At 51.0% G+C, this 21,706-nt stretch overlaps 1 protein-coding gene and 1 long non-coding RNA gene across 10 annotated transcripts in view; one reads left to right on the forward strand and one right to left on the reverse strand.

Annotated features, from left to right (window-relative positions):
- SH3GL3 (SH3 domain containing GRB2 like 3, endophilin A3) overlaps nt 1-17,214 on the forward strand; it is a 131,682-nt gene extending 114,468 nt beyond the window's left edge. For 5 of the 9 annotated variants that reach the window (XM_077124338.1, XM_077124337.1, XM_077124343.1 and 2 more), the window contains one exon: nt 16,736-17,214. In XM_077124338.1, coding sequence (XP_076980453.1) covers nt 16,736-16,941 — 206 coding nt within the window. In that variant the 3' untranslated portion in view covers nt 16,942-17,214. Of the gene's footprint in view, nt 1-9,733; nt 9,954-14,493; nt 14,572-15,503; nt 15,777-16,735 lie in introns of those variants that run through there. The other 4 variants (XR_013160783.1, XM_077124341.1, XM_077124340.1 and 1 more) reach the window with 4 other exon arrangements.
- LOC143652608 (uncharacterized) lies at nt 16,454-17,452 on the reverse strand. The gene is made up of 3 exons (XR_013160786.1): nt 17,219-17,452; nt 16,912-17,101; nt 16,454-16,806 (listed from the first exon to the last, which is right to left on the reverse strand). It is a non-coding gene; the product is annotated as an uncharacterized LOC143652608 (long non-coding RNA).
- Nucleotides 17,453-21,706: the final 4,254 nt, after the last annotated feature.

Genomic DNA, 21,706 nt, shown 5'->3' on the forward strand with positions numbered 1-21,706 from the left:
ATTCATTAGAGAGATTGGTCTGTAGTTTTCTTTTTTTGTAATATCTTTGCCTGGTTTTGGTATGAGGGTGATGTTGGCTTCATAGAATGAATTAGGTAGTTTTCCCTCCACTTCGATTTTTTTGAAGAGTTTGAAGAGAATTGGTACTAATTCTTTCTGGAACGTTTGGTAGAATTCACATGTGAAGCCATCTGGTCCTGGACTTTTCTTTTTAGGAAGCTTTTGAATGACTAGTTCAATTTCTTTACTTGTGATTGGTTTGTTGAGGTCATCTATGTCTTCTTGAGTCAAAGTTGGTTGTTCATGTCTTTCCAGGAACCCGTCCATTTCCTCTAAATTGTTGTATTTATTAGCGTAAAGTTGTTCATAGTATCCTGTTATTACCTCCTTTATTTCTGTGAGGTCAGTAGTTATGTCTCCTCTTCCATTTCTGATCTTATTTATTTGCATCCTCTCTCTTCTTCTTTTTGTCAATCTTGATAGGGGCCCATCAATCTTATTGATTTTCTCATAGAACCAACTTCTGGTCTTATTGATTTTCTCTACTGTTTTCATATTTTCAATTTCATTTATTTCTGCTCTGATCCTTGTTATTTCTTTCCTTTTGCTTGCTTTGGGATTAGTTTGCTGTTCTTTCTCCAGTTCTTCCAATTGAACAGTTAATTCCTGCATTTTTGCCTTTTCTTCTTTTCTGATATAGGCATTTAGGGCAATAAATTTCCCTCTTAGCACTGCCTTTGCTGCATCCCATAAGTTTTGATATGTTGTGTTTTCATTTTCATTTGCCTCGAGGTATTTACTAATTTCTCTTGCAATTTCTTCTTTGACCCACTCGTTGTTTAGGAGTGTGTTGTTGAGCCTCCAGGTATTTGTGAGTTTTCTGGCATTCCGCCTATTATTGATTTCCAACTTCATTCCTTTATGATCCGAGAAAGTGTTGTGTATGATTTCAATCTTTTTAAATTTGTTAAGACTTGCTTTGTGACCCAGCATATGGTCTATCTTTGAGAATGATCCATGAGCACTTGAGAAAAAGGTGTATCCTGCTGTTGTGGGATGTAATGTCCTATAAATGTCTGTTAAGTCTAGCTCCTTTATAGTAATATTCAGATTCTCTATTTCTTTATTGATCCTCTGTCTAGATGTTCTGTCCATTGATGAGAGTGGGGAATTGAAGTCTCCAACTATTATGGTATTTGTGTCTATTTCCCTTTTCAGTGTTTGCAGTGTATTCCTCACGTATTTTGGGGCATTCTGGTTCGGTGCGTAAATATTTATGATTGTTATGTCTTCTTGTTTAATTGTTCCTTTTATTAGTAGATAGTGTCCTTCTTTGTCTCTTTTAACTGTTTTACATTTGAAGTCTAACTTGTTGGATATTAGTATAGCCACTCCTGCTATTTTCTGGTTGTTATTTGCATGAAATATCTTTTCCCAACCTTTCACTTTCAACCTATGTTTATCTTTGGGTCTAAGATGTGTTTCCTGTAGACAGCATATAGAAGGATCCTGTTTTTTAATCCATTCTGCCAATCTATGTCTTTTGATTGGGGAATTCAGTCCATTAACATTTAGTGTTATTACTGTTTGGATAATATTTTCCTCTGCCATTTTGCCTTTTGTATTATATATATATCATATCTGACTTTCCTTCTTTCTACACTCTTCTCCATACCTCTCTCTTCTGTCTTTTTGGTTCTGACTCTAGTGCTCCCTTTAGTATTTCTTGCAGAGCTGGTCTCTTGGTCACAAATTCTCTCAGTGACTTTTTGTCTGAGAATGTTTTAATTTCTCCCTCATTTTTGAAGGACAATTTTGCTGGATATAGGAGTCTTGGTTGGCAGTTTTTCTCTTTTAGTAATTTAAATATATCATCCCACTGTCTTCTAGCCTCCATGGTTTCTGCTGAGAAATCTACACATAGTCTTATTGGGTTTCCCTTGTATGTGATGGATTGTTTTTCTCTTGCTGCTTTCAAGATCCTCTCTTTCTCTTTGACCTCTGACATTCTAACTAGTAAGTGTCTTGGAGAACGCCTATTTGGGTCTAATCTCTTTGGGGTGCACTGCACTTCTTGGATCTGTAATTTTAGGTCTTTCATAAGAGTTGGGAAATTTTCAGTGAAAATTTCTTCCATTAGTTTTTCTCCTCCTTTTCCCTTCTCTTCTCCTTCTGGGACACCCACAACACGTATATTTGTGCGGTTCATATTGTCCTTGAGTTCCCTGATACCCTGTTCAAATTTTTCCATTCTTTTCCCGATAGTTTCTGTTTCTTTTTGGAATTCAGATGTTCCATCCTCCAAATCACTAATTCTATCTTCTGTCTCTTTGAATCTATCATTGTAGGTATCCATTGTTTTTTCTATCTTTTCTACTTTGTCCTTCACTTCCATAAGTTCTGTGATTTGCTTTTTCAGTTTTTCTATTTCTTCTTTATGTTCAGCCCATGTCTTCTTCATGTCCTCCCTCAATTTATCGATTTCGTTTTTGAAGAGGTTTTCCATTTCTGTTCGTATATTTAGCATTAGTTGTCTCAGCTCCTGTATCTCATTTGAACTATTGGTTTGTTCCTTTGACTGGGCCATATTTTCAATTATTTGAGCGTGATCTGTTATCTTCTGTTGGCGTCTGCGCATTTAGACAGATTTCCCTGGGTATTGGATCCAAAAGTTTGGAAGATTTTTCTGTGAAATCTCTGGGTTCTGTTTTTCTTATCCTGCCCAGTAGGTGGCGCTCGTGGCACACGTTTGTCTGCGGGTCCCACCAGTAAAAGGTGCTGTGGGACCTTAAACTTTGGAAAACTCTCGCCGTCCTGGGGGTTCGCTAGCCGAAGCGGCTTGAGCCGGCCCGGGGTCCGAACGCAGGGAGGGTTGCTGGTCGCCGCAGCCAGGGAAAGAGCCTGTCCGAATTTCCTAGTCGGCCCTGGGCAACAAGCGTGGCTGGAGGGCGCCAGCGGCAGCGGCCCGCCCGAGAGAGTGCACGTTCCCCGGGAGTCACGGGTTTGGAAGGGGCCTCCCGCACCCGTCACCGTTCTCCGCGGCCTGGGGGTTTCCGATCCAATTCTCTCAGTTGGTCCAGGGGCTGCGCGTGGTGTGGGCGCCAGCCGCCTTGGTTTCAGGGGACCACCTCTCCAATTCTCCCAGCCGGCCCGGGAAGGGGGAAGGGAGTAACTCCGGCTGCTTGCCACCCCGCCCGGTAAGGCCCGCGCGCCTCGGTGATCTCACCCGAGCTGCTTCTCTCAGCCAGCCAGCCGTTCCAGGATGGGGTACGCTATCTTTTTTATCTCTGTTGTGGCTTTGTGCGCTTTCTGTATCGTTTCTACTCCCCTAGTAGGTGTCCTGGAGAAGAAACTAAGATCCGCGCGTCTTACTAAGCCGCCATCTTCCAGGAAGTCCCCTCTAGTGTATTTTTTATCTCTATTATTGTGCATTTCATCCCCATAATTTCTGTTACATTTCTTTTTATACTTCCAAATTATTTTTTTACATTCATAAGTTGTCTTCCTAATACCCCTTATCTCTCTATGCATCTTTTCCTCCATCTCCTCAAATTGATTTAGGAGATTTTTTGAAGTTTTCTGATTACTTATTCCAAAGTCTGGGTCTACTCTGAAGTTCTGATTTTTTTCTCTCAACTGAGGTGCTTCTTGTTCCTAAGAATGGCTGTTATTTTTGCTGCTATGCGGGCATCTGATTTCCTTGATGTGTTAACTCTGAAGGTCAGTTCACCCCAGCTTGTACTGTCCTCCATCATAAATTCCTTCACTTCTGGTCTGTATGCTCCAAGTAAGTACTGTAGGCTGGGAAGAACATTCAAAGTTCTTTTCTAGATACAGCTTTTATTTATTTATTTATTGAGAAGTTTTTTATACATACTGTACAATCAGTGGCTCACAGTATCATAACACAGTTATGTATTCATCACCATGATCACTTTTTAGAACATTTGCATCACTCCAGAAAAAGAAATAAAAAGGACAAACTCATACAAACCATGTACCTCACCCCTCGCTCATTGACCACTGATATTTCCATTTACCCAATTTATTTTACCTTTGTCCCCCCATTATATTATTTACTTTTTATCCATATTTTTTCATTCATCTGTCCATACCCTGGGTATAAGGTGCATCAGACACGAGGTTTTCACAATCTCACAGTCACACTGTAAACATCACTATCTAGATACAGCTTTGAAGAGTGCCTTAGTCTTTTACTTCCTTGTCCAGCCCGTGCTCACCCTCTCTTAACCACGGAGCTACCTGGAGGCCACGGAAGGACAGACCTGAACTGGAAGGCAGTGTCCTTTATTTAGGCTGTGCTGCAGAGCTGCGTTCCTTTGTGAGGCTTAGGGAGACCTTGTCCTGCTTGTCTCTGTGTCTGGGGCCCGGTTTCTGGTGTTTCTCTCATCCTTTGTGTCTTTACTTACAAACTGGCTAGTTCTTGCCTGAGTTTCTCTCTTTCTCGTAATAACTCACCAGAAGCACCATGGAGCTGCTCACATGTGCCCCCATCTTTCTCTGGAGCTGTGGATATGCTGTCTGCTTTCAAAGCTGCCACACCTTTTACCAGTTGTTTTGCCATGACAAAGCAAGGGCCCCCAGCTTTCAAGCCCAGTTTGTCTTTTCACTCTCATCTCTGCCTGCCTGCTCCATCGCTGCCACTGGTTTTAGGTTTTATATGGCAGTGGCCCACTCCTGGTACCGCTTTCTGTGTGTTCGGGTAAGAGTAGCTGCTGGAGAGACCTAGGAAGGCCGTGGTTCAGGCAAGATGGAGAGGAAGAACGGAGGTCCCGGGCCAGAGGGGTCTTAAAGAAGTGGCACAGAAGTGGCTCCTGTTGCCTCCTTGCCCTCTGCCAAACCGCTTCAGCTCGGGGTCCGCCCAGCTGCAGAGTGGATTTTGTGGCTGGTACCTCTACCATGTACATTTACTGCAGATTCATTGTGAAGAGACTGTCCTGTTGCTCACTGCCATGTCACCCGTTTCCGTGGGAGTGTGGTGTCCGGTACATTCTCGTGGCTGGCAGCGTCCGGTCACGTCCTGTTAAGTTAGAATAACACAGGGAGCAGCGACGTTTTCTCTGTGGAGAGCCAAAGAGGAAATGTTTCAGGCTCCGTGGGGCATGCGGCCTCTGTTGTGGCAGCTCAGTTGTGTCCTGCGGGCGGACAGCAGACACACACGTGTGCGGCGAGGGCTGTGGCAGTGGCCCCCAGGCGCTTTGACCCACCTGTCCTTGTTTGCCCCTCCTGGATAACTGCCTGGAGACCCACTTAGCAGTGCATGTGAAAATGAATGAAAATGCTTATACCTGCCTGGCCCCACTCCTGCACACGTGTGTGGAAGAAGTGACTCAGCAGGAGCACGCTCCGGTATCCGTGATGCGCAGTGCAGAGGGACCCGGTGCGCTCAGGGCAGCAGCCTCACAGATATATCTGCTAGCAGGGTGGTGGCTAAGTAAATTTGGGCTCATCAACGGGGATATTATGCAGCTATTCAGAACCATTTAATTATTTGTATGGGGATTGTGTTGAAACATAAGAATGTTTACAGGATAATAAGTGAAAGGGAGAGACACGCAGTTGCGTGTGCCTGCAGCTTCATGAGTCTCACCCTCACGCAGGCCTTTTTTTCAAGATAGCCTTTAAATTCTATTTTCAACAAGAATATTGGAATAAGCAAAAAAATGTATGTAGTGGCAGGAGGAGCAGGTGCCTCTCTTTCTCTGAGGGGAGTGGTCTCCGCCCTTCCGGAGCCCAAGACGTCCGGGTGCTGCTTTGGCCTGTCCAGTGCTCCGGGACCAGGGACCCTGCGCCGGGCTGGCTGGGACAGGCCAGTGCGTTCTGCTTCCCTCTGTAAACTTTGGTAGTGCCCCTTTTCCTCTCAGAAGTTCCCTGGTTTGGATGATAAGTTACTTGTCGTTCTGTTTCTGATCTAAGAAATCTTTATGTCAAACATGTCTTTTACCGTAAGCCACGTGGAATTGTCTTTCTAGAAAGAAGCTGGATATAAATAAACAATTTTAAGACTTTGAAAGTGAGTCCTCCCCCTCCCCCCGGGGCATCACACGCAAGGGAAGCAAACCCAGTGGGGTCCCAGCCCCAGCGCAGTCCCTGCCGCTCGCCCCCTGCCCCCTGGCCCTGTCCCCGCAGGGGTCAGGGCTGTGGGTGAGCTCCCAGCCCCACTGTCTCCCTTGCCCCAGAGAGGACTCGCTCCCTGTGCCGGGCTCTCTCTGTGCCAGCAGGCGTTGGGAGCTGTGGGGTGGTAAGGATGGACAGGCATTTTAAAGGACCCCTCAGAAGTGTAAGAACCTAACACGTGAGTGCCTGCAATATGCCAGGCGTCATCTGATGCTCTGTACGCTTTACTCATTTCATCCTCAACAGTATTGCAAGGAAGTGATAAAACATGCAACCATGTAAAGTAACAGTATCCTTGTCATCATAGTCGGTTCCCATGAGCAGACAGCATAGCAGATACTCTATGTACACTTCCAGTGCCAGATTATCCCCATTTGACAGATGAGAAGTGAAGGCTCAGTGAGGTTAAGTGTGATTTTCACAAAAGTTCCAGAACTAGTGGGTAGTAAACCATAGGGGTCTAACACCGCATTTGAGCTCTACTAACCCCTTCCCTTAAGATATTCATTCTGTGTCATTAGAGGAATACCAGGGGATGTTGCGCAGTGTTCGAGTGCATGGGGAATAGCTCATTTCCGCGTGGCTCCATCGCGGGGCATCTAATATTCAGACGAGCACGAGGGCGCCGGGGCAGTCCGTGCACTCAAGTTGGAAGGATACGCTGCTGGGAGAGCGGCGCCCTGCCGTCTCCATCCAGCCCAGCATGTCGGGGCTTTTGGCCTTTGTGGCCAGAAGCTCAGTCCCTGGGCAGGAGAGTCGTCAGATGGATAGCGTTCAGCCCGAGATGACAGAGTTGCAGAAGACGGTGCCCGAGGAGCCCGGCCCTCCCTGTGCAGGGGACACGTGCCTCATGGGCAGCTGCGTACCACCCCACCCCCCCACCGAGGGCCCTCTGCTGACAGGCCCTGGCGGCAGCTTTCCTCCCAGCCCATGCCGCCAGCATCCACCTCGATTTGGGGGTAGAATTTGCAAATATGGAGGGGCCCCGTGCTGTTTGTTTCCCAGTTTCAAAAGAAAATGGCATTTTATGGCCTGCGTTAGTGGGAAGTGACTTTCCATTAGGACTCCAAATGATCTGCACATAATGTTTATAAAGTGAAGGAAAAACGTCAGGCATTTCACTAACAATTTAAAGCAAAGCTCACGAGACTCTGCCAGGAATGAATTCCAAGAACATTTTCTTCATTTGTTCTTTCTAAAGGAAAAAAAAGAAGAAGAAGAAGAGGGAAAGTCCATTATGTGGACTCGGTCATTAGACTGGGCTGGAATCTTTGATAAAATCTTTGCTAGGTGGTGAAGAGAATGAGCCCAGGGAGCCCAAAACGGGAAGGGGTGGGGTAGGGCGCCAGGCCGAGGAGTGAGGGCTGCATACACAGAAGTCCATTTGCCGGCCTTGGCCAGGAGAAGCGGCCGCCTGTCCACACGTGCCTGTCGGTCCCCAAAGGGAGGAGGCCGAGGAAAGTCCCGGAACTGAAGTTGTACCATTGTTTGGGTATTGCCCTGAAAGCCTGTGATTTTGAAGGAAAAATACTGTAGGGACCAGTGGCCTGTGCTCAGGTATCGTCCCCACCCCTGAATAATGCTTATTGGGCTCCAAGTTGTCACTTACTAAATGAATCTGAAGACTAGAGGCCAAAGGATATTTTCATTTTGTATCCACTCATTTATAATAAAGGTTTTTTTTTTTTAACCACTGAAATGCTCGAGGAGGATAGCTGCTTCACACAATTATACCGAAGGGTCTCCAGACTGAGGCTGGCTTAAAAAATGTAGAAGGCTGAGATTAGTTAACAAGCATGGGTTCCAAATGTGTCCTACAGGCATATCGAGTGAGGCAAAATAAATCTCTCAAATGGTTTATATTAAGACATTCTAACTCCCTTTAGTTTATATTAAGACATTCTAACTCGCTTTAGGTATAAAAGAGACTTTTATACATTTCTTGATACTTTGGAATAATTTCTGGAGCCAAGGGCATTCCCTCTTTGGAGCAAAATGTCTAGGATTACGTTGGAAAATAAACATCTGTTCAAAAGTAAAGTGTGAAATTTGAAAATTAAAGAAGACAGGCACTTTGCAAATAGAAGTATATGTACTTTTTACCTACATTTCCAAAGAGGAAATTAAAATTTCTAAGAGCAGTGGCAAAGGTGATGCTCACTCGGCGGGTTACTTCCTTCTCCCTTTCTCTTCTGTTCTTGCCCCTCTTTCCTTTGGTCCCCCCTCCACCCTCGGCGCTCCTGCACGCCTGTCTCTGCATTCTCAGTCCTGGGCAGAGGCAGAGCTAAGGACAGGAGAGGAGTGAGAGGAGTGAGCCAGGGAACAGGTGCTCAGGTTGTCGTTCAGGGGCTCAGGGGCTGTGTGTGACAGGTGAGTATTTTTAACATCTCTGGACTGCTTGGACGCTGTCCCTAAATGAAGTGATTGGCTTTGGTACTTCCGAAGGTTCCTTCTAACTTTAAATCCTAAAGCTGCAATATTTATCCCTAAGGACTACTTGGCATTCTTAAAAATCTGAAAAGCGGGAAGGTTGAGCATTTGATCATTTCTGTATTTTTAAGATTGTTTTTAAATCAATATTTGAGCTACCATCATCATTATTGATCAGTACCTCTTGGTGTGGGAAAGGGGAGAGTCTCTTCTCTTTTTTCAAAACTGAAGGCTGCGCTGGGGGGACAGGCGTTTCTCCCTGCAGGGAATACTTACTTTCGAACTTAGTTGTGGGAATTTTAAGAATGCTCAGCTGAAATGGCTGCAGGACTATATGACTTCAGATACTGTGTATTTCGAGATCATTATAGATTTCAAAGGACCTTCCTTCACTAAAATGTAAATAGCATCATCCTGGATGTTAATACTTGGGCGTGTGTTAAAGGTGGGGCAGGTGGGCAGCTGTCCAGCGCACTTCCCAGGACACCGTGACAGGTGCCAGGGCCTTGTCCAGTGCCGGCCTCCCACCTGGACCCTCGTGTCACATTGTGGGAGGGAGACCTGGGGAAGGCGGGAGACACCACGCCCGGGGGTGACGGGGGACTGCTGAGAGCTGCCGCGCAGGTCAGCAGCAGCCCTGGGTACACGGGGGTGGCCGAGAGCGTGCTCCCTGGGGGAGCTGCTGGGACCTGACGGCCTTCCCAGCTTCTCAGGAGACCTGGGAGTCGCGCGTGCAGGTGAAAGCTCCTGATTTTTACCCGCTGGCAAGGCTCGCGTTGTAGGAAGGCGGGCGCACTCCCACCCAGCAGTGGCCGGGCCCCCGACCACGGGCTTCATTTGTCTTCCCTTCCCCCTAACTTGGGGCGGCACAGACAGCCGGCGGACAGGGGTGGTCATCTTAGGGGTTCCCCTCGAGAAGGCGGCAGTGAGGAAAATGACCGTGGCTTCTGCAGCATCTGTAAGCGTCAGCTCAGAAGACAAGTCACGCTTTTGTGCAGCGGCGGGAGCCCGCGTTGCCACTTAAACCCATGTGCCATAGCGCGTGCTCATTGCGGGACTTGGCATTAGGGCGCAGCGCATCAGGCGTGGGTATTTTTGGTAGATGGTAATGATTAAGCTTGAATCCCATCAACAAACAGTTTTTACTTTTTTCTTGCACGGGCAGGTACCGGGAATGGGACCCAGGCAGGCGACAACCCTGCCTGCTGCGCCACCGTGGCCCGCCCGACAAATAATGTTTAATGAGTCGCATCACCTGTAGAAGAACACAGAGTTGTTATTTCTAAAAAGGCGGTTCATAAACATGCAGAGACGTTCAGCAGGCTGTTTTCCTCAGACATTTGCTTCTGACCCGTCACACAGAGCCAAGCTTAGAGATGAGAAAGCTGGGGCCCAGGGCTGGTGCTGCCGAGGCCTTACGGTGGGTGCTGTAGAAGCGAGAATTCCCGCTGGGCCCGTTTCACACGTGGGCAGAACTCGCGTGTCAGAGGCGTTGGGCAGGACGGTGTCGTGGTGTCTGCCATAGCTGTGCTCGCTCTGCCTGAGAAGATAGTGCCAGGGGTGCCGGCTGGTGCCCAGCCCGCAGTCCCGGCTTGAGGGTGGCTCCGACCTGGAAATGAGTTTATAGGGTCCGAGTCAGGCCTTTGCCTCAGTGTCGAGAGCTGGGCCGTGTAGATGATGCCAATACAGCCCCAGGCGAGGTGGTTTGGGGTGTGGAGCCAGCGCCTCCAGCCCCGAGGAGCCTGCGGGTCTCCCCCCCCCAGAGCCCCCACCCTGGCGCCTCTGAGCACCCACTGGCAGGACACGGCCCTGAGGCTCCCACTGGAGCCACCCAGCCTGGGCGGCCTCCCTGCCCTGCCCCGCCCGCTCGGCCCTGTGAAGTGCCCACCTGCCCGGAGCTGCACCACCCGCTCAGCCCTGCGGTGCCCACCACCCGCTCTGGTCCCAGCGCACAGTGGACCGTAGGTGGCCACCGCGCGTGGAGGACACTGGGAGAGCAGGAGGCAGGCTCAGTGGCAGCACCTGGGCACCTCCTAGAAGGCCCAGCGCCCTGGCAAGCTCAGTAGCCCCCAGAGCCGCCCAGAGGGTGGCTTTCCCCCACCCTCCCCCAACACGGAGGGGGCATCCTGCTCAGACCACCCTCCTCGAAAGCGGCGTGCTCTCACCTCCTGCTCCCAGCGCCAGCGCCAGCAGAGAGGAGAGGGCAGCGGGTACCTGTGGTGTGCAAGGAGCCCACAGTCAGCACCACAGAGGGGGTGTCAGGGCCCGAGAAGGGCAGAGGCCTCCGCCCCCAGCCACTCATCTCAGCTCCGCCTCTCATCGGGTGGTGGACGTGCCCCATGGCCGGGCAGCTGGTTCATGCCTGGCTCAGATGGCGGCCAGAACAAACGCACACGTGAATGACATCCCGGGGGCAGGTGCGTGGACTCTGGACCTGGATGAGGCCAGGTGTCGGTGCTGCCGCTGAATGGCTGCGAACACTGCTTGCCTCAGTTTCCCCATCTTGTAACCTGGAGGAAGTGCCGGTGCCTACTACAGGTTTCCTTGAGCGTTGTATACATGAGTGTATCTGAGGCACTTAGAACATTTTCCTGGCACTTGGCAAACATCAAAACCGGAGTGCTGTTGGTATCTGACCCTGTTGCTGATGGGCTGGGAAGATGTGTGGCTGCCGATACCAGGGCCGAATGTGCGGGCGTGTGCACGGGCGTCCCTGCCTGTGCAGGGAACTTTTCACAGTAGGGACTTGTGCAAAAAAACTCGCCTGGAGCAGGGTGTGGGGGAGGGGGAATTACAAAGACTGTTCCCGTGGTTAAAATGACGGAGGCGCCGAGGTTGTCAGAAGCAGGAGCACATTGCTGCTAAACAGGGAGCGGGAATTGTTTCGGGGGGACCGATCCCCCACTTTGTTGGCTGTTCCTGCCGGCACTCAAGGCCCTCGTGGTGGGGCCCCTTCCTGCCCCAGGGTATGGAACAGGTTGAGCGGTAAACATTTAGCAGGGACCCTGCCTCCTCTGTGTTAAAATGGTCTTTGTTTTGGTATTTCACAAGAAATACCGCTTGTCCCCCTCCTCCTTTCAGCCGGGGCTGGGGGCGAGAGGGCATGGGGGGCACGTGGGGGATGCACGCGCCCAAGGCCGGGGCTGGTGGCAGCGTGTTGGCCTCGGGGGTCTCCTGGCATGGGTCCCGCTGGAGGGCTGTGTCCCACGGGCGCATGGCGCGGGAGCCCGCTGTGAGGTGCAGCCTGGTGGCAACGCTGCCTTGTCGTCCTGGCAGGACACGCCGCACAAACCGCCTCGCCGCGGCCGGCACTGGCCCTGAGCCCCCCTTACACTGCGGCGGAAACAACTTAATCTTTTTTCCAGTTCCACTGTTGGCCAAAAAGAAAAAAAAGGATAATGTTTTTTCCATTTCTTCCAAGGTTGGCAAGCAGCATGCTCTTGGAGCTCAGGGTGACGTGGTCTCCCCGCGGGCAGCACGGCTCTGCAGTTGTGCGCAGCCGGCCGGAGGCTCGGGCCCCTGCTGCTCCCCGGCACCCCCTCTGCCTCTGGTGTCCCTGTGTGGGGCAGGCAGGGGTCCCAGTGCTTGCTGGTCCCCGTCCAGGTAACCCCGCACACCCGGCCTGGATGCGGGTTGGGGTCCCGGATGCTGTAGCCCAAGCCGGGGCCTCAGGGTGCCCTGTGGGCCGTGCCCCTCGCCCGCCCCCTTCAGCCACTCTAAGCACCCCTCACCTCCCCGAGCCCTGGGGCCGTGTTTGTGTCCAGCCCTGGCTGTTGGCCGGGAGTCCCACAGGCCCTCTCTGCAGTCCCCCAACGTCCGCGGTACGCTGTCCCCTGCCCCTCGGGGCTGGGCACCGGGGAGCCCAACGGGAAGTGGGGCAGGAGGAGACCCTCCGTCTCGCCTCCAGGAAAGACTGCATCTCGGCTGCGTGGCGGGGGCAGCGCTGCATCCCGTGGCCTGTGGTCAGGGCTGTCTCCGTCTCTGTTGGAAGCCCCCCGCCCCCGAGGAGAGGCCCCTGGCCCTGGCTCCCCAGCCTTTCGCAGCGTTTCCCAGCCGAAATGCCATTCCTGAGGAAGCAGAGGCCACAGTGTCAGCCTTGTTCCCGTCCGGGCGCCGCCTTCCCCTGACGCGGGGAGGCCACAGCCCCCACGGTGGCCGGAATGGCCTGAAGGAGAAGCCCCGGGTCCCAGCGGAGAGCCCCAGGGTGCGGTGCGCGTGGGGTGGTCGGCCTGAGCCTGTCGGGGCCTCCGCTGGGGCTATAGGCAGCAGGGTGGGGTCGGGGCCAGGACCCCCCCCCCCCCCGCCTTCAGGTGGGGGCCCCTGCACAGTCCCCCCTTCTTTGACTATCTGCTGGTGGAGTGTGACCAAGTGCGGGTCTCCCCCAGCTCCCAGGCCAGGTGGGCAGCGCGCAGCAGCCCCTGGCTGGAGTGGGTGCATGACCAGTCAGCTCTGAGCCTGGTCCCCTGCGTGTGTGCACAGGGAACTCTCACGGCAGCGGGCCTGGGCGGGGGGCGCCTGGGGGGGCGAGTCTGGGAGAGCGCGCCTGGGGTCCGCGGTTGCGCCGTGTGCTCCTTGCAGGTGGCTTATAGGAGAAAACTGCGTGCGTCACATGGCGCCCTGACCTCTCGCCGGCCCGGGTCACCTCGACGTGACTGCTCGGGCGCGGGTCATGGCCCCGGGGCTGGAGACTTGGGGTCTTTTTCTGGCCTGCCCATTGCTCCTGGGCTAAAGCGGCCGCGACCCCTGGAGGCACTTCTTCCTCCTCCTAAAAGCAAGCAGGAGGCTGGAACAGGCCCCGCCTACCTCGCGTTAGGACTTCGCGGTCCAGGAAACGCTCCCGCGACGACCGTGAGGTCCGGCCTTCTATCCTCTGATGACGGCTGGTGGTGGGAGAAACGCTGAAAGAAAACAGATTATTTGTCCAGGCCGCCTTGAAGCAGCTGCACCTTCAGGGCGTTTGCTTTGCCGCCAGGCCCGGCCACCTGGGTTTCGGAGCCCTCCCTGCCAGGGAGGCCCTGCAGGTCCCGGGAAGAGGAGGGGGTCTGGGCTGGGTGCTCCTTCCCCAGTGCTCGTCTGACTCCAGGGCTGAGCTCTCCCCCTCCCCCGCCGTTCCCCTTCCCCCTCCCCCTCCCCGCCCCCTACCCCCCTCCTGTGCTTATCAGGAAAGGAATCTGCAGACTTGGGGTGGGGGAGCGTCTGCGGCGGGGGCGCATCGGAGGTGAGAGTGCGAAGGGCCGATGCTCAGGCCAGCGCACTTGTCAGCCGGCACTGGGGAGGGATTCCCAAGCGCGCCTCCCCCGCCGGCACAAGCTCTGCAGCCCTCCCAGCCCTGGTCAGCAGAAGCCGGGCTGGCGAGCTATGACTCAGCCCTGGGTGCACCTCGGAAGCTCAAGAGGTGGGTTGGGGCCCTGAGAGCGGCAGGGCCAGCCCACCCGGACGAGGACGAGGTGCCGGGAAGGGCGTGGGCGGCACCCGTGGAGGGCTGCCCTGTTAGGGAGGTGGGCGCCGCACTGTGGGCCGCACTCAAACCTCCCGCAGCCCTCCCGCCGCAGCCCCTTCCTCGCGGTCCCACTGCTGCCACCCACCCCCCCCCACGCCGCGGCCCCACGTGGGGCCCCATAGAAGCGCCTTTGGCCTCCGCAGGTGCGCGTGCTCGTCCCCTCCGGCCGGGCGCCTGCTGCCTCGCCCAGGGATCTCCAGCCGCTTGGCACCCGGTCCTCTCGCCTCCGCCCTGTGCCCCCCTTCCGGCCCCGACACGCTGCCCCCTCAGAACTGCCCCACGCAGCACCTGTGCCGGTTCAGGGGTTTAGGAACTAGAAAAAGATGGTGTTTAATTTAGTTTATAGCGCTGAAATCCCTCTCATAACAAAACCTGACCTAGAGGATGAAAAGGAAAACTCAGTCTAACTGTGCTTTTAAATGCAGATGCAGAAATCTCCAGCAGTCGCTCAGTCCAGCCCTAGGATAGAAGTCCAGCAGCCGAATCAGTGTGGTTTCTTCAAGGTGTGCAGTAGTCACTCGCTAAAAATCTCTCCTAAAGTTGATCTTATTAATACTCATGGAAACGCCTATATGAGCCTATCCAAATCCAAATGCAATTTTGGGGGAAACTTGACACACTGATACTGAAGTTTACCTGGTTGAATGACTTCATGAGAATAGCTAGGAAATTTCGAAGTAGGAAAGTAATGATGAGAAACTTGCTTTACCAGTTACTAAAATTCATTTTGAAGCTACACTATTTTATAGGGTATGGTACTAGTGTAGAAATGGATCAATGGAACAAAAAAGAAAAACCTAAAAAAGAGCCAAGTTCACATGATATTTAAATAAATCATAAAGGTAAAGACAGGATTTGAAATCAGTGGAGAAAGAATGGATTATTCAATAAGTTTTATTGGGACAACTGTGTAAACATTACTATGAAGAAAGAAAAGTCCTTACCTCATATTATTTCCTAAAATCCGAATGGATTAAAAGTAAAATTTTTCATATGAAAAAAAGTAAGCAAAAAATACTGAAATAAAATATATTTGGGTATTCATATAGAACTGTGGAGGATAAACTGTGAATGAAAAGTTTGATTAATTTGACTACGCATGCTGTTTAAATTTTTCTGTATTTATGCCAAAAAAAAAGGCAGAAACCCTGTCCTCAATACATACTCTAGAAACAAGATAAAAAAGAAAAGCCAGATGATAAGCTGGGGACAATGTTTATATCAGTAATGAAAGGTAAAGGGTCAGGATGTGTAATATAAAAAGGGGTTCTTAAACATCGGTTTTAGAAAAAACATGATAGAAAAATAGCGATTGTCAGTAAATGTCAAAAGTCTTGGGAAAATTCATGCCCTAAGTCCAGCGAATCTCTTCGTGGGAATTTGTCTGGGGGAATTAATTGTGTGTTGGTAAATGTGATTGTATTATTTTCCCAAGAGTTGTCTATGAGAGAAGAGAGAAGGAAAGAAAAAGAAGCAGTGAAGGAAGATAGAGAGAGTGGAAACAGGAAAGAAGGAAGGAGGGGAGGCCCTAAATGTCCAACAATGAGAGCTTGCTTCAAGAAACTGTTATATTGATACAATGGACAATTGGTCAGTAATTAAAATAATTCAGAAAGATCTTCACAATTGGAATTGCAGGACAATTCTTTTACGGGACCAACAGTTTGTAAATCTGCACACACACATATTCGTAAAGGTCAGGAAGCTTATGCCAGAATTTTAATTTAAGGTTGGTTATCTCTGGGTTAATGGAATATAGCTGCTTTTCTCAATTTATTTATTATTATTTTTTTTTACAATTTCTGAGTTTTAGTTTGAAATTTAAAAAATGTTTAGAATTGTTAGTCTGAACTTCAGGCTTGGTGCACTAACCCCGACATTGGGAGGGTCTGTCACGTCTGCCCACTGCACCCCCGGCCCCCTCCCGCCCTGACCCTGCTGCGTCTGGCCTTCGGGCGGGCCCTCACCTGCCAAGCCCACCTGGCCTCCCTGCCCTCCGGTTCCCCGTAAGGGCAGGGCCCTCCGGCTTGTCTTTAGCCATCTCACCTGCATATGTGGGCCTCTGCAGGTGCCAGGAGCTCCTTGGGGCCAGGCCTGGGCTCCTCCCGTGCCTGCTCAGGGCGCCAGGTGGCTGCGCGGCTGTTGTGGGCTGCGGGGAATCCTCTGACTGCTCTTATGGCGGTGAAGGAGCTGGGTTGGGGAGCCCTGCTGGGGTTGGGGAGCTGCTGGGGTTGGGGAGCCCTGCTGGAGTTGGGGAGCCCTGCTGGGGCCGGGGAGTCCTGCTGGAGTTGGGGAGCTGCTGGGGTTGGGGAGCCCTGCTGGGGCCGGGGAGCCCTGCTGGAGTTGGGGAGCCCTGCTGGGGTTGGGGAGCCCTGCTGGAGTTGGGGAACCCTGCTGGAGCCGGGGAGCCCTGCTGGAGTTGGGGAGCCCTGCTGGAGTTGGGGAGCGCTGCTGGAGCCGGGGAGCCCTGCTGGGGTTGGGGAGCTGCTGGGGCCGGAGAGCTCTGCCCAGGGAGCTCTGCCCGGGGTCAGGTGGGGCAGCTGGGCAGAGCGGGGCCCGGGCCGTGGGGAGAGGGCAGAGTCCTGTCGCCCACAGTGTCTCCGGCCTCTGCAGGTGTCCCAGCTCCGTGTTAACCTGTGCGTTTCTTTCTCCATGCGGCGTGGACAGGTTCGGAAGTTCCCGTGGACCAGCCGTGCTGCCGTGGGCTCTATGACTTTGAGCCGGAAACCCCAGGAGAACTAGGATTTAAAGAAGGGGACGTCATCACGCTCACCAGCCAGATAGATGAGAACTGGTACGAGGGCAGGGTTCGCGGGGCGTCGGGCTTCTTCCCCGTCACCTACGTGGACGTGCTCGTGCCTTTGCCGCAGTAGGCGGGCGGCCGGGGTTTGGACAGACTCTCCGAGCCGCCGCGATTCCCCCGCTTCTCCCGCGGGGTCCTGGGACATCCGATGTAATGACTTTCGTAGGCGTGCTCTCTTTCGAATGTATTTTGTATCCATTTAATTTGTATAAATGATCTTCTTGTCTTAGCTATATGAAAATAGTTTTCTTTTTTGCTTATTGTCTTAAAAGTCACTGGTTATTAATATCTGTGCATCTTGTTGCTAAAAATAAATCACATCCCTCGGGGTTATGCCAGTGAATCACCTGTATTCCTTGGCTGCAATGGTTTTAACGGCAAAATTTTCAACCAAGAGATGCCAAATGCTCCATTTCCCAGCGTAACTGACGGTGTCTGGTGATCCCCCTTGAGCGTGCGGCAGCTCTCCCAGGTGGGGCCAATAAACGTGAGCTGCGATGTGGGCGTGGCATGGCCTGTAAGTGCAGGCTGCCAGCGCACAGTGTGTGTGTCGGGGCCCGTGGCTGACCAGGCACAGGCACCCGGGCGCGGGCCTGCAGGGTGGAGACGGGCCTGCCCTCCCTGCAGCCTTGGTGGAAGGAGGCAGAATAGCTACGCCATGATGGGGTCCACGGGCAGACGCAGGAGCAAAGCGCAGCCAGGGAGCTGGGGGAGGGCGATCAGGGGCGTCAGACGTGCCGAATTGTCTGCCAGAAGATGCCTGGGCCTTAAAGAGTCTTACCTGCTTCACAGGTAAGTCCTGGGGAGGGCCCAGGAGGTGGCGTGGAAGCACAGCTCCTCCGGGGAGGCTCCACACCTCTGGGCCGCGTGGGCCTGTGGGCTCAGGGTGATCCGGCTGCCGGTGACCCCACGTGGAGGAGGAATCAGTCCTGCGCCCGCCCCGGGGCAGCAGGCACCTCCCAGGAACAGGTGTGCCGTCCGTGCTTCCTGTGGCGCTGTGAAGCAGGTGTAATGGCCCCGGGCAGGTGGGGAAATCAAGGCATGGGGAAGACATGCTGGGGATGGCAGACCTCGCCTCATAGGCCGTGCTTCACCCTGGGGGCTTCACTCCACGCTGAGCCGAGGGCCCGCCTCGCACCCAATTACCAGTGCGGCTGTCACCCAGGAAAGAGAGGGCGCAGCATTCTCTCCCCAGGACTGGGAGGGCAGCTCCGCGCTGGGTGCTGCAGCCTTTCCCAGCCTGGGTCTAGCCGCTCTCTTCCCCTTTGTTCTCCTTGATTTCGCTAGCTGAACTTCAAATCGTGTACTTTCCCTTTTTGTCTTATCTGTGACTGTCTTTTATTGTAACTCATTTTACTGGAGTTCTGTCTAAATGTTCTTTCCCCTTTCTAGGTGCATTTAGAATTTGTAATGCAGGTCTTAATCTTTACTTCTATCATTTAAAATTAAGTGGTTTTACATTTTTAAAACTTGTTTCCATGGATTTGAATGCTACTTTTAAACATCATGCCACTTTAAATTTTTCCTCACTGTTGGGTGGGCCCTGAATTTTCCTCCTGAGCAGAAGGTGCTCTGTAAGTACAGCGCTCCTGCCTGTCCTGCCCCCTCTAACTCTGCTCAGGGGACGTGAAGAGACCGTCTGACCGCCCAGTTTAGGAAGAGGAGTGTGTCACCCAGACCCTCCCCTTCTCCCCTCCTGGGGCTCAGCATGTCACAGTGCCCATTGTCCCCAGACCTGGGCTGTGCTGTGAGCTCAGGGATCGGCCCGAGCTGGAGGAGGAGGCTGTGGGAGTCTGGCTCTTGGAGAAGGTGAGTACATCTGATTCCTTTGGGGTTCCTGTGTGGAGTCCTGCTGACTCTCATAGCTTCCGAGCTCTAACTCTGAAGACTCAAGTTTTAATTTGCCAAAATAAACTATCTGAAAGAAAAGGGGATATGTCTAAGGTGTATCCCTAAATATTTGCTTCTTAAAATGAGTTTATGCCAGTGCAATAAGGCAAGAGAAAGAAATAAATGGTGTGTTCTACTTTGAAAGCTGCTGGAATGCGATGTACCAGAAACAGAATGGCTTTTAAAAAGGGGAATTTGTTAAGTTGCAAGTTTACATCATCTAAGACTGTGAAAATATCCAAAATAAAGAAAGGCTATAGAAATGTCCAATCTAAGGCATCCAGGAAATGGTACCTTGGTTCAAGAAGGCCGATGGAGTTCAGGGTTTCTCTCTCAACTGTAAAGGCACATGGTGAACATGGTGACATCTGCTAGCTTTCTCTCCAGGCTTCTTGTTTCATGAAGCTCCCCCAGGGACGTTTTCCTTCTTTATCTCCAAAGGTCTCTGGCTGTGTGGGTTCTCGTGATTCTAAAGCTTTTTCTAAAATGGTTCCCTCTTAAAGGGCTTTTGTTAGCAACCCCACCTTGAATGGGTGTAGACACAGCTCCACAGAATCCATCTAATCAAATTACCATCCACAATTGGGTGGGTCACATCTCTATGGAAACAATCAAAAAGCTCCCACCTAGCAATATTGCATGAGGATTAAAGGACATGGCTTTTCTGGGTCCACAAACTCAGACTGGCACATTGCACTCGTTGGACCCCAAAAAGACACTTCTTTCCAAATGCAAATGCATGCACTCCATGACAACATCAGAAAGCCTTAAACCATTTTTTAATACAAATACAATTCAAAGTCAGAAGCAGTATAAAATCTCATCAAAATAGGCTCAGAGGCATGGTCTGTCCTAAGGCAAAGTTCCCTGGCTCTGGACCTGTAAAACTCAGAATAAGTTATCTGCTGTCAACAATACAGGAGGGACAGTCACAGGATAAACACCCCCATTTCCATAGGAGGAATTGGAAGAACACAGGGGTCACAGGACCCAAGCATTTTTGAAAACCTGCAGGGCAAAAACTCCATTAGATTTCAAAGTCTATCTTCAGGGCTGTAGAAAGTGGCAATCCTGCCCTTTCCAAGGGCCTACACAGTGGCCCACATCTCTCCGAATGCAACATTGGGGGACACTGGGGAGACCACTTTTTCTTGGCTCCACCCTCTCCAAGCATCAGGGCTGCACCTGGGCTCTCTGTCATCTCTGGGGCACTCGCTCAACCCCTCCATGTGGTGGCAGCCAGGCTCTCCCCAAACCCCAAGGAATGTGCCGCACCCTCTCCAAGGCCTGAGGCGGCATGACTCTTCCAGAACAGCGAGGCGGAAGTCCCATCCTCTGCCTTTGGGGCAAACTCACCCTCTCCAAGTGCTTAGGTGTGTCCACTGTCCTGGCCCATAGTTTATGGGCTCTAGACTTTGACCTCCATAGTTCTACCTCTGAAGCTTTTTCTCCTCCAACGTGTCCCTTATCTGCCTCTCTCAGTCCAGACTGGCAGTGGTTCTTATACAGACCCTACAGTACTCTTGTTGGTTTCCCATGTATTAGGCAAGATAGGAGGAGTATCCACAGATCCTTCTTGGATAACTCCATCTCCAATCCTGGCTTTTTCTGGTACCAAAATCTGGTCTAGTTTGCAAGCTGCCGAAATGTGGAAAAATGGAAAATGCAGCCTGGTTTCTCCTTTCAGCTTATAGTGAAATGCAGCATATCCAAGTTCTGCTAAATATTCAAGTTCTGGCTTTTAAAATCTGCCTTCCATTTAAAGCCAGCAATCAATTTCGCCAGATCATCTGCCATTTTAAAACAAGCCTTCCTTCCAGTTTGCAGTAACATGTGCCTCATTTCTGTCTAGAGCCTCATCAGATGTATCTTTAGAACCCACATTTCTACCGACAGTCTCTTCAGAGCATTCTAAGCCTTCTCCATCAAGCTCCTCACAACTCTTCCAGAATCTTCCCTTTATCCATTTAAAAAGGTTCCAACATATTTGGCATTTGCAAACTGCAGCAGCACCCCACTTCTCCTGTACCAAAATCTGTTCTAGTTTGCTAGCTACTGGAATGTGATATACCAGAAATGGAATGGCTTTTAAAGGGGAATTTATTAGGTTGCTAGTTTATAGTTCTAACATTGTGAAACTGTCCCAATTAAAGCAAGTCTATAGAAATGTCCAAATCTAAGACATCCAGGGAAAGATACCTTGGTTCAAGAAGGCCAGTGAAGTTCAAAGCTTTTTCCTCAACTGGAAAGACACCTGGTGAACATGGAGATGTCTGCTAGCTTTCCCTCCAGACTTCATGTTTCATGAAGCTCCCCGGGAGTGTTTTCCTTCTTCATCTCCAAAGGTCTCTGGCTGCGTGGGCTCCTGTGTCTCTGAACCTTTTTCTAAGATGTTTCCTCTTTTAAAGGATTCTAGTAAACTAATCAAGACTGACCTGGAGTGGGTGGAATCACATCTCCCTCTAATCAAAGGTTAATACCCATGATTGGGTGTGTCACGCCTCCTTGGAGATAATCTAATCAAGTTCCAACCTGCAGTGATGAATTAGGGATTAAAAGAAACAGCTTCTTCCACAAGAGGGATCAGGATTAAAGCATGGCTTTTCTAGGGCACATAATCCTCTCAAATGAGCACATGGCACAACGGGTAAAAAGCAAGAAATAAAATCAACATATTTGCAGAAAACAAGACTGAACATGTGGAAAATTCCAAGGAATTTACCAAAAAAAAAAAAAAAAAAGACAACCAACCCTACTAGAAGTAATAAGCAAATTTAGCAAGATCATAGGATAGAAAGCCAAAATACAAAAATCATTTCTATGTTCCAGCAACAATTATTAAATAGTAAATTTAATGGTAAACTACTAAAATGCAATCACATTTACAATAGCATCAGAAAACATAAAATAATTAGGAAATAAATAATCAAGATACACGAGTCCCT

This window comes from Tamandua tetradactyla, chromosome 12 (assembly GCF_023851605.1).
Source record: "Tamandua tetradactyla isolate mTamTet1 chromosome 12, mTamTet1.pri, whole genome shotgun sequence".
Classification (NCBI taxonomy): domain Eukaryota; kingdom Metazoa; phylum Chordata; class Mammalia; order Pilosa; family Myrmecophagidae; genus Tamandua; species Tamandua tetradactyla.